The 12,875-nt window shown below is 38.0% G+C and overlaps 1 protein-coding gene across 3 annotated transcripts in view; it reads left to right on the top strand.

Annotated features, from left to right (window-relative positions):
- Positions 1-11,859, top strand: part of rbm33a (RNA binding motif protein 33a) — a 186,907-nt gene extending 175,048 nt beyond the window's left edge. For all 3 annotated transcript variants that reach the window (XM_072254056.1, XM_072254057.1, XM_072254055.1), the window contains 2 exons: positions 7,716-7,804; positions 8,703-11,859. In XM_072254056.1, the coding sequence (XP_072110157.1) occupies positions 7,716-7,804; positions 8,703-8,751 (138 nt within the window). In that variant the 3' untranslated portion in view covers positions 8,752-11,859. The remainder of the gene's footprint in view (positions 1-7,715; positions 7,805-8,702) is intronic.
- The last annotated feature ends 1,016 nt before the right edge of the window (positions 11,860-12,875 follow it).

Genomic DNA, 12,875 nt, shown 5'->3' with positions numbered 1-12,875 from the left:
CCAGCATTTTGTTTGTTGTCCCAGATTCCGGCATTTTGTTTCTCTTGTTCCTGGAATATCGTCTCCAAATGAGAGTTAACGTGCTGCATTCTTCATCTCTTTCGTCTGCAGCTGGCCATGATTTAAAAACAGAAAATGTTGTAAACCATCAGCAGGTTAACCAGCATGGCTGTGGAAATTGAAGCAGAGTTAATGTTCCAGTTTGACTTCTTCACTTTGCGTAGATATTGTGTGACCTGTTGAGCTTTTCCAGCATTTTAGTTTTTATCCCAGATTTCCAGCATCCGCAGTTTTTTTTAAAAAGCTCATTTCATACCATTTATTTGTTCGATTTAATGCAGCAGCTATTGGTTTTAATTTTGTCCATATTATTCAAAGAATTAAGGAGGGTAGTATGGATATTGTAAAAGGGTGTGAGTGATGTGAAAACCAACACTGAATTTAGAATACGAGAGGGTTTAGAAGGGAATCTGAGCCAGAAGGTGGTTCTCTCAATGATTTGGGATGTTAAGTTTAATTTTCTGTTCTTGAGTGTGACCTGGCTTAGCCATTATTTTCTTGTATACTTGGGGAGGCGAGTTGGTGGGGATTGGTTGAGGATGCAGGTGTGTAAACGAGAGCGAGTGAGTGTGTTGCTTTATCCTGAAGAAGACTGTTTTGATCAGATTGCCTAAATCTGGTACATGTGAATATGACTTGAGATTTAATAATTAGGATTTCAAGGAGCAATGGAGCAACTACTTGTCGGCATGAAACGTCGACTGTACCTCTTCCTAGAGATGCTGCCTGGCCTGAAAGATAAGTGAGCTAGGGTTTTTCTATTTGGAGCAAAGGAGGATGCAAGGAAACTTGTTACGCATGCACAAGACGGTAAGAGGCCCAGATCGAGTGGACAGCCAGCGACTTTTTCCCAGGGCAGAAGTGGCTAATATAAGGGGACATAATTTTAAGGTGCTTGGAGGGAGGTATAGGAGGAATGTCAGATTTTTTTTTACATATTGTGGTGGGTGCGTGGAGCGCACAGCCAGGGGTGGTGGTGGAGTCAGATACGCAAGTGACGTTTAAAAAATCTCTTAGATAAGCACCTGGATGATAGAAAATGGAGGGCTATGTTGGAGAGAAGGGGTGGATTGATCTAAGAGTAGGTTAAAAGGTCAGCACAATATTGTGGGCCGAAGGGCCTGCACTGTGCTATAATATTCTATATATATCCTTTGATGTTTGTAAAGGGTCGAGGTTGGGAGGTTAACAAAAATGAGTTGGAAATGTGGTGAAAATCATTTTGCATCTGATTCAAACAGCTGCAGCTTCCAGAGGAACAATACTATGGTGAAGTCTGAAAGCTATGATTTTGCTCTATGCCAGACAACAAGCTTGAAGGCACGCTTGTTTTTGTGATATAGTTGGGGATGTTGGCCAACATACAGAAACTGGCAGTGAGTGGGCTGATGTGTATCTTCTTACTGAGAGGCAACATGTAAATGAGAAAATAGCCAGTATATTGTAGGTTATTGGTCTTAGGAAGTGATGGTGATAGTGGAAGGGAAAGTCTGAATTGCATGTCCAGTTATCTCTCCAGTTTTGATATTCAGAGGAGTGAAAACTTCCTTCGGTTGAGCACCTGTAGGACTCTGCTTCTACCAGATTTCCATTTGAACCTGTCTGTAACAAAAAAAATAGTATTAGATTGGCCGCTCTACTATTGATTGGTTTTAGGCATATGCCTAAATATGCAAAGTCAAGACTTTTGCAACTCCTCTTGTTGCCATTTCAGCCTTCAGTGGCTTCCAATGTCTCACCATGATATTTGAGCTCTTATCCTCATGATCATCTCTATATTGTCATTGCTTTCCTCTCTTTAAGACTCTCTTGTGTTGGATTCTAACAGGCAAGTGTCTTATCACTCATTTATCTCGCCCCTTACCTTTTTGTTCCAGCTTTGCTAACGTATAGAGCTGTTGGGAGTGGTTTAAAGTAATATGGCAGGGAGATGGGAGCCAGTATGATAGAGCTGAGGATGAACCAGCAGATTTACAAGTAGGTGATCTGTGTAACTTGAATGTGAACGAAGGACAAGCAATGACTGGGTACAAATGCAGAGAGGGCAGAGTGTTAAATTGTACCTCAGAGGCAAAATTCAAAAGGACAAAGAATGCAGGACTGAAGGTTCTGTATTTAAATTGAGTGTAGCATTTGGAATAAGGTGGACGAACTCATGGCGCAATTACAGATCGGTCAGTATGATGTGGCATCACTGAGTCGTGGCTGAAAGAAGGCCATAGCTGGGAGCTTAACATCAAAGGATATACTATGCATCGAAAGGACAGGTGGGAACTTATAGGCAGTGGTGTGACTCTGTTGGTAAGGGATGGAATTACATCTTTAGAAAGAGGTGACATTGGGTTAGAGAATGTTGAATCTTTGTGGGTGGAGTTAAGACATTTCAAGGGTGAAAAAGACATTATGGGAATCATAGGCCTCCAAATAGCAGCCAAGACGTGGGGTTGAGATTGCAAAGGGAGCTGGAAAGGGCATGTAATAAGGGTAATAACACTATTGTAATGGGGGACTGCAATGTGCAATGGGATTGGGAAAATCAGGTTGGTATTGGATTGCGAGAGAGGGAATTTGTTGAATGCCTACGAGATGGCTTTTTTAGAGTAGCTTGTCTTAGATTATCTTAGACTGGGTGTTATGTAATAACCCAGATCTTATTTGGGAGCTTAAAATAAAAGAACCCTTCGGAGACAGTGATCATAATGATTGAATTTATATTGCAGTTTGAGGGGGAGAAGCATAACTCACATGTATCTGTATTGCAGTGGAATAAAGGGAATTACAGAGGCATGAGAGAGGAGCTTGCCCATGTGGATTGGGGGAGGATATTGACAGGGATGACAGCAGAGCAAAGGAACCTAGGAGTCCTTGTGCAAGACTCCCAGAAGGTTAATTTACAGGTTGAGTCTGTGGTAAAGAAGGCAAATGCAATGTTGGCATTTATTTCAAGGGGAATAGAATATAAAAGCAAGGAGATAATGCTGAACCTTTATAAGACACTAGTCAGGCTGTATTTGGAGTATTGTCAACAGTTTTGGGCCCTATGTCTCAGAAAGGGTATGTTGTCATTGGAGAGAGCCCAGAGATTGATGAGGATGATTCCAGGAATGAAGGGGTTAGCATAGGAGCGTTTGGCACCTTTGGGCTTGTACTCACAGGAATTTAGAAGAATGTGGAGAGATCTCATTGAAACCCACCGAATGTTGAATGGACTAGATACGATGGATATGGAGGGGATGTTTCCTTTGGTTGAGGTATCCAGAACTAGAGGGCACAACCTCAAAATTGAGGGGTGACCCTTTAGAACAGAGGTAAGGAGGAATTTTTTCAGCCTGAGTGTAGTAAATCTCTGGAATGCACTGCCGCAGACTGTGGTGGAGGCCAAGTCTCTGGATATATTTAAGGCGGAAGTTGATCGATTCCTGATCTCTCAGGGCATCAAAGGGTATGATGAGAAGGCAAGTGTATGGGGTTGAGTGATATCCGGGATCAGCATGATGGAATGGTGAAACAGACTTGATGGGCTGAATGGCTTGATTCTGCTGCTACGTCTTCTGGTCCTATGGTATGTATTCACCCACAGTTCTGTCAGTTCTTACTGACATACATAACTTTTAAGCTCAATTGAGGAAATTTTAGATCTCTATGTTTTGACCTTTCTTAGTAAACTTAATATTGTGTTCCTATTTGTGCTGGAATGCTGTAAGCCATATGCGGGGTGCAAAATATACTAGCAGAATTATTAATTGCTATTTAAGTAGCTATTCTTTATCCTGCAAAAAGATACCTTTCTCTGGTATACGGAATTTAAATCTGATTTCTAAGACAGAAGAGTTTCCTTTAGTAAATGTGTTACTGTGATCTGGCAAGACTTGTGGAGGAACATTTTTGAAGTTCAAAGTACATTTATTATCAAAGTATATATAAATTATACAACCTTGAGATTCGTCTGCGTACAGGCAGCCACAGAGCAAGAAACCCGAAAGAACCCAATTTTTTAAAAAAAGACCAACACCCAATGCACAGAGGAAGAAGGGGGGAAACAAACACAAATCATACAAACAGTAGAAGCAAGCAATAGTATTCTGAACCAAATTAACTCCATCGACCCTGATCACGGAGCAGCCAGAGTAGGCCAAAAGCCTTGGTTTCAGTTCATCATATGGGGGGGGGGGTAAATCGCTGTGAATCACAGGCATGAAATGCATAGGAGCCAGAGCAATCTCACAGCCTCAGCACCTCAGAGTGAGCAGTGAATGTCGCGGGAGAGCAAGCGGAAACAGCCCAACGCCCCGCCTTTCCAGTCTGTCTGAGCCAGCATCTAAATCATCCAAACACCAGATGCTGCCGCGCACTCGGACTCAGGTTCCACTGCAGTGATATGCCATTGGCTCAGCACTTAGACCAATCCAAACTCGCACCCCGTTTAGGTGGACAGGCATCAAAACTCTTCCACCTTGCCTCCTCTCTGAATCACTCACTCCACCTGTTGCATGTGAAATGTGTTTAATGTAGTTTTTAAATTTAATTTCAGCCAATACATAACTCATGAATTGCCTTTTAGGCTCACAAATGGTTCAGTACTCATTTGAAATAATCCAAAAGGAGGTGATTCCTGACATGCCTGCAGGTTTGCTATCAAAATGTCTTTCATATTAAGATCTCCAGATCACCATGCTGACGAACTCAAAAGTAATTGCATTCATCTGCAAAAAAAATTCTAAAATGCTAATGGCAGGAGAAGAAAGCTGTCGATATTTTGTTCCCAGACCGGTAATTTAATGAGCACTGGGCATCTGACTGAATATCTACTAATTACACAGCACTAAATGAAAGACTCGGTAGTTGGGCCATAAGAAACTAACTTTATTTTTTTTTAAAAACTCAAATATTCATAATAAAGAGTTCAAGAAATGCTGTTGAAGATTGAAAAGTAAATGAGCAGTGCAGATTTTATTTTGGCAAAAAGGCATATATCTAGCTTGCACGGTGAGTGGAGAGGGAAGGTGAGCAGTGTAAGGAGGAGGGGGGGGAGTGGTGAGAGAGAGAGACCAGTAGGTGATAGTTGGCTGAAGGAGATATGGAGGATGATAGGCAGTTGGAGTGGAGAGGGGCAGTGGTGAATTTCAAGCCAGAAGTAGGTGGGTAACAGGTGGAAGTAAATGGGTAAAAATGCAGAATCACTAGTCAAAGTGCAGTGAGACATTTAACAGTACCTTTCAGAAATCACAGTGTCGATGTATTCCAGCGAAACAGAAAAATTCCAGGGTTAAGACCCACTGTTCATGATTAACAAAAAAAAGTTAAAGATGGTTTTAAATTTAAAGAAAAAGAGAACAATTATACAAAGACATGTGTCAGTTCAGAAGACTTCAAAAACAAAGAAAGGTAAGGATTGGTGAGGAAGGAAAAGATTGTATGAGACAAAGTTAGCCAAAAATATAAATTTAGGTTTGGCCCTATGGAGAACTTGTCCTGGGAATTAATAATGGAAAAATAATTCTGGTTGAACTTCCAGTCAAGATGGGGCCTGCATACAACGCTCCTTTGGGCGACATCTTCTGGATAGATCATGAAACCATATATTTCACTATTTGTTTTTTGTCTTGGATGTGATTCTGGAACTGTTGGAGCCTTTGATTTGCAGTTTGGAGATTATTTGGGTGTTTCAACGTTCTTCAGTATTTGAGGGGATCCAAGAGGCAGAGGCAGTGTGCATGAATTTTGTAGTGAGAAGGCTGCGACCTGATTTTCGACTCCATTTTGCTGATTAAAGCTTCCATTGTTCACCGATTAAAGCGATGATGGAGATTGAAATGCTGGCTGTCTACCTTTATTTGCTGCGGGATCACTCTGCTGCGAAAGAGGGGAGACTGCCTTTTTAATCACTGGTGAGATTGCTCTGCTACAGAGAGAGCAGACTCCCTTTTTATCGCTGGTGACTCACTGTGCTGCTAGAGAGGGGAGACTATTTTGTATCACTGTGAGATCGCTCTGCTACAGAGAGGGAGAATGTTTTCAGTGTCTTGGATGTGGATTTGGACTGTGGACTTCTGTTCCAATCTTATGGTGTTTTTTTTTGTTGTATTCTCTGTTTCTCGCCTGATCTTTTTCTTTTTTTTGTGTGGGGGGCAGGGGATTTGGGGATTGATGATTGTGCTGATGGTCTTTTCTTTCCTGGTTTCGTGCTATCTGGAGAATAAGAGTTTCAGAGTAGTATACTTTGATAATGAACCTTTGAAAATAAGCCGAGAATAAATGAATTCGATGGGTATTTAGCATTGGACTTCACTTCAGAAGATACATATAGTATGTCTGAAATTGGAAGGGAGGAACTGAAAAAAAATATTACAAGGAATGTGGAACTCAGCAAATTGTTGGAAATAATGGTTAACAAGTCTCTGGGTTGTGAAAGACTACATCTTTAAAGCATCGGCTGGTGACATGGTTAATGCATTGGATTTAACATTCCAAAATGTCTGGATTTGGAGAAGGTTCCAATAGTTTGGAAAAAGTCAAATATTATTTCTTTATTCAAGGTGGGTCAGAGACAAGGAAGCTAAAAACTACAAACCAATAAGCTAATCTGCAAGAGAGAAAGTGTTAGAAGCTGTTGTGAAAAACATTAGGGCAGGGCTCTTAGGTAAAATTAAGGTGATCGGGCATATCCAACCCAGTTTTATGAAAGTCAAATCATCTTTATCTAATTCATATTTCCTTACAATATAGGATAAATGCATTTCAACTCACTGAAAATCCAGAATCAACTTTATTATCACAGACATGTCATGAAAATTACTGCTTTGTGGCAGCAGTACAGTGTAAGACATTATAAAATGCTATAAATTGCAATAAATAAATATATAGAGAGAGAGTGCACGACAGAGGCATAGTGAGGTCATATCCGTGGGTTCATGGACTGTTCAGAAATCTGATGACAGAGGGGAAGAAGTAGTTCCTATGCTGACTCAAAAGAACAGTCTTATTTCCTACTCTCCCTAAATCTAGATTCTGCCACTCATCTGCACACTAGGGCAATTTACAATTTGCAATTAACCTATCCAACTTTGGGAATGGGAGAAAATCAGATTTCCAGGGAAAACATGTAGTCAAAAGGAGAATGCACAAATTACACACAGTACCAGAAGTTGCTGGAACTGAGAGGCAAATGTATCCTGTTTATAAAATGCAGGACAAAATCCAGTCAGCGATCAGGCTTCTCTGAATCACCAACAAAATGGAAACTGTCATTGACATGAATCAAAGCAAATGAAAGCAAGGAGGACTGGAAGAGAGGAATTCAAATTTTACTTCACTTGTGCTTGGAGTAAATTTGACTCGAGTTCAGAGTGCTTGCAGTTTTACTTGAAGCTAATGCTGTACCAGTTTATAAGTACCACGTGACTTGTGGGACTTGATCTTTAGGAGAGAAATGTGTAAGTTAAGTGATATTGCATAATATTACAGAATGATACAGAAGAATGTGATTTACATGTCGGCTGTTTTTTCATTAAACTGTCCAGTTTTCTCCACAGCATCATATTCTCCTATTAAATAGAATTTCTTCCAGTATTTATCCAGTTACTCTTTGAATGTGACAGTTGGATTATGTCAAAAATCCAATTTCAGAATGATACACTTCCAAAATATTTTTGCAGGACTTCAAGATGATGCGAGAGCAACGAAAAGCCATTGCAAAATTCAAGGAACCAGCGCATGCTTCAGCCTTTCAGCAGAAATTTCACAGGTCATTATTCATTATTGTTTTTGGAAAGTGGAAAATTGGAAAAGAACACAGTAAATTATGTTTTAACAATAACATTTGTAATCCAAGTAAAATACATTTTCTTGCAACAGAAAATATAAGTTTAGATTTAATTCTGTTGCTTATTCCTGAATTCTTAGTTCAGTCTTTGGTAAGCATTATTCTCGGGATGTTCCGAATCAAACTACACATGGGATTATTACCTCCATGCACCACTTGCCAACCACTAGCTCCTAGGAAACTACCAGGCGGGAAGTTTCTTTTCTTTGCCCCACAATATTTACCTGAAAATTACAATTCATACTTGGTTGACTGACAGTTTATCAACATGAAATGCTACTTTTCTAATGTGCGCAGAGCTGCTGTAACAACCACATATCTACTGTCGTCACCATTGAATATTGCAGTAACTTATTCCCTCAGTCTTAGCAAAAAGATTGATTATTGATTACAATTTTTCCTTCACTGCTTTATTCTATCTCCATACTACACTGTCTGTGTACTCCTTTGAAACATCCTGAGATTGAGCTGGTATATGTATGTTTATTTTATTCTAATTCATACTTGAAGGAGTACTGCTGCCTCCATTTCACCATTCGTGACTATCTGTATGTCACATTCCCTTGTTTTTGCTTTAGACTTGTTCTGTATAACTTGACATTTTGTTTGACCTGACATTTTGGTAATACATAATAATGGTATTAAATATCAGAGTTTGGAAGCTGTCTGGCTTTCATTTCATAGTATGTAAAGTAGATCAAGAAGAACTGAAGAAGTATTTAGAAGACTTGTGTTTTTTGATATTAATTTTATGTCTTTTCTTCTAATCCTGGATCTCTTGGAATTGTTTTTGTTTACATTTCCTTGCATATTTCTGCAGACACATGATAGACCTCTCCCATATTAATGTGGCACTGATGGATGAATGATTACTCTTTGAATGGAAGTATAGCTACGTACGAGTGCAGAAGGTCAGATCAAGTCCAGTGAAGGTGTGATATGGCAGAGCTACCATACAGCGATCAATTTCTAGCCAGTGTAAGCTGTCAAGTTGGTGAAACCAAAGGAGTTGACCCAAGGCCATTGTGGGTTGAAGTATGTAATGGCACTGAAGAAGACTGTTTGTACTCTTTTTTTCTCCATATTTGTTTCTTGTCAACAAATGGAACAAAATCTTGGCAAAACCACCTATGTGGATTGAAAATACCACAAAGAATGACTTATCTGTGAACAGTGACTGAAGTAGGCACTGTAGAAGTAGTTTGGCTGCTTATATAATAGAAGACTTTTATGGTGAATAACACTAGATAATGGTTGCTGCAGACTTCTTTCCTTGCAGGGTTAGATTTGTGTGAGATACATACCCCTTTTTAAACTATATTGTACCAATGTCATGTCTCACTTCCAAATAATGCATCATTATGTCCATCTAAGTAAGAATTAGTTGGAAAGAAAGCTAAGTTGAACTGCATGCTGCTGAGTTTGAGTTGTAAATTCACATTAATCCATTCTTTTAGAACTCCTGATATGGGTTTAGACATATAATGCTAAATAGAAAGTTCAAGGGAATACATTTGACGAAGGCTTGCCTGTTAGTTGTTAGTTTTATTTTTGTTTCATAGTAAATCTGCTTATTGGAAAATTTATGATTATGAACAATGGGTTTAATCAGAAGAAACGTACATTGTTAATGTTTTCAAAAGATAATTTGAAGGAAATTATCAGAGTATTGGTCAGATATTTAACTGACTACCTTAAAATATTTACCTATCCTTTCTGATCAGAAGTGAATGAAAGATCAGATGTGTAGATTTATAACCCATTACGGCAAAATAATTTTGAAAGATATAACCTTTGTAAAATATCCAACATACTTGATATTCAACTTTTGAAACATAGTTGTTCATTTTCTTTAGTGGTAGAAGACTGCAAAATAGTTTACTATTACAAATACAGATCAAAGATGGATGCTTTTGGGTAGTTCATCAGGGTTACTGGGGCAGTAACAGAATGAATGCTAGTATGTTCCTATAGATTGATCTATAGTTGGTACTTCTCCATATTATCGACCATGAAATTAGGATGGTTTCAAGGCTTTGTTGAAGCATTTTAAATATTTTCATCCACAGTTGTACATTTAGCATATATATCACTATGTTGTCTCGTACCTGATGTAAAGCTTTTTATTATTTGCTTTGGGATTATAAACAGACCAAGTGCTTACTGAAGTAGATGCACATTGAACTGGAGAACCAGGTTTTCATTCCACTGCACCACTCATTTACTCATACCATAATGTATCTGCTAAATTCTTATCACCTGTAGAAAGATATGTTTCGCAGCCACAGGCAGTGACAGTTGGCTTGCTCAGTTTTCTCACCTTGGATTGCTGGTGAAATTAGTCATTCACAAGCCTTCCAAAACAGATGGAATTATACTTTAGTCAGTGACATTGCAAACTGAAGAACTTAAGAAACAGTTGTTATTGCATGATATCTTGGGATGGAGATAAAAATTGTTGTAGGTATTGTTTTAGTATGTGCTCCAAGGTCTTCAGCAAAATATTTTTATTGGATATCTTTAAAAACAGAATTGATCTTATTCAGACAATTGAGAGTTGTTTAGGTATTTAACTTGATACATCACTTCTCAGTCATTCTTGCAGAAGTAAATTTTGTGCAATCAAAACAGCTTTTGTTTGACATGGTCGACATTCAGTTTAATATTTAACTTAATTGCAGCTGGAGAAATTGTTTCTACGGATTTGATGATCAGAGAAACTTGGATGTTTAACCTGTTTTGTGATAGGACAAAGTATATATGTGTTTGTGGATCCAAGATAGTAATATAACATTTGAGAGAGCTTGCCCAGCAAAGTCCCATTTAATGAAGTTATCTAACAGTTATAGGGGAAATAAGAGCAAAGAATCCAGATTTGTCAGATCTTGCTGTTTTTTGAGGTTTTATTATTAGCATGAAATGGATGGGTTTTCAGTTGCATATTTTGTTTATGCTGATATATAACTGTAAACACTGTAGATTTATCACAGAAGGTTTAGCATAAACCTACAAAAACAGTGCAAGGGCAGGAGGTGAGGTTGTCACCCAGGAATGTACTGAGCTTATGCAAGTCTTTTTTTTTGGATTGGTTGGTCAATCCTGAAATAGTGCAAAGGTTGAAAGTATCATGAGGGTTTTCATCTTAGTTTTTTAGACCCACCATAAGCTTCTGTTTGAGGAAATAGAATCTTGTTACATGCAATTTGGTGGATGCATTTAACAAAACCCGGACAGAATGGATCTGTCTCTGCTAGTTCTTTCAACATGAGGAACTATTTGTTGTATCATGATCAGATGTAGATGGAATGAAATATATTACAGATGGTAAGAGTCTTTGGTCTTTATTTATTGCAGTTTATTTTTTTGTATTGCATCACCCATAAATTGAGTTGCCATTTGGTTCTCTTAGATGTTGCACTTGCATATAACATCTTAGCTTTGGAAAACCAAATGGGTTACAACTCATCCACAAATATAAAATATATATTGTGTGTATAATATATATACACATGAAGTAAAGTGTAACTTTTAATATTGAAACAACTACTTTCAGTGCTGTAGCTTTAGAGGAAGGAATGTATATGGCCATTTGTTAATAGTATTGGGATAGTTGCCAGAGGGGAAATAATGTGGGATAAGACATGACACACTAAGGACATAAGTGCAGTATAAATGTAGGTGTTTAGAGGAAGATTTGCTGCAACCATCATCAGAGTTGTTCACTGCACATTGGTGGATTTCACTTGTAGTGTAAAGATGCATTTGTATAGCAGCATGTAAGTAGAGCAAAATGCTTTCAAGTCATCGTCCGTGGTGTTCCATCTACTTTTTAGACGTTTTGCATTAGCTAATACTTTCTGAAGTTGCCTGTGTTTTTTTTCAATGTATTCGGAAGTTTATTGGATGCAATGATTATTGAACTGAACAAGACATTCTGTGTATTAATACATTTTTATAAAGATCACAGTTCTTCCATATGTACTTTCTCCTGTTTATTTGCATGATTCTTTTCACTCAGAGGTGATATTTTATAAACTCCTCAGTGTGTATGTGGAGCCAAATTTTTTTTTTGGGGTGTTGCTGTATTGTTCCATATGTAGTAAAATGTTTCTTGAGTTTGTGGGGTTGAGTTTTAAAATAGTATAATTTGAATCTGACTCAATAACTTTATTTTCTGGATGTTTATGGAAATCTTGTTAGCAGGAGGTAGCTTCTAAGTGAGATGCTCCAAACATTGACACAAATGAAGTTGTACTTCGTGCAACTGTGATTCAGGGCCATGGTTTAAAGGGTTATAGAAGAAAAGTACATAATCGTCCACCTTTAAATCTCCTACATACAGTATTCTTAAAATTAGTACCTACCTTTGAGGTGCAAGGAAAACTTGCATTTTACAAAGGTGGAGCAGTAATTTTTCTAGTGTGTTTCAGGAAACATTGAGTCATATTGGGTGTTTGCTGACAGGGACTGTACTTTGATGGTGCAAACCACATCGCTAATTTTAAGAAGCGGATTGCAGCCCCTGCTCGATCTGGATAACCATTACGTGATGATTCCTGAAGCATCCTAGTTGATTTTTTCACTGTTGGAAATGTGAACACATCTGTATGAGAGCTTGTGAAAAAGTTTTGAAATACTGTATGTAGAAGTTGTGTTTTAAACACTTTTAAAAAAGCATTCTTTCCACCCCACGCCCCTCGAAGATAGTGTTTTAGTTGTATTGTTTCTGGTCAACACTAGATAGCTACAATTTAACAGTTGTGAAAGGTACATTTTCTCTTTTAATATTTTATATATTTATTCATTTAACTCTGCATTCTGTTGACTTGCATTTAGATATGCATTATTAACATTTTGTAATATTTTTGACCTGAATTATAGACAAAATATTTTAATAAATCACTATCCCATCCCAAACTCAGATGCAAATAACTTGAAAGCGTAGACAATTGTCAATTATATGATTATTTAAATATTTTACTTCAAAGAATGT

Source organism: Mobula birostris, chromosome 3 (genome assembly GCF_030028105.1).
Source record: "Mobula birostris isolate sMobBir1 chromosome 3, sMobBir1.hap1, whole genome shotgun sequence".
Classification (NCBI taxonomy): Eukaryota; Metazoa; Chordata; class Chondrichthyes; order Myliobatiformes; family Myliobatidae; genus Mobula; species Mobula birostris.
Note: the sequence above shows the minus strand (reverse complement) of the source record. Positions and strands in the feature narration are given on the sequence as shown.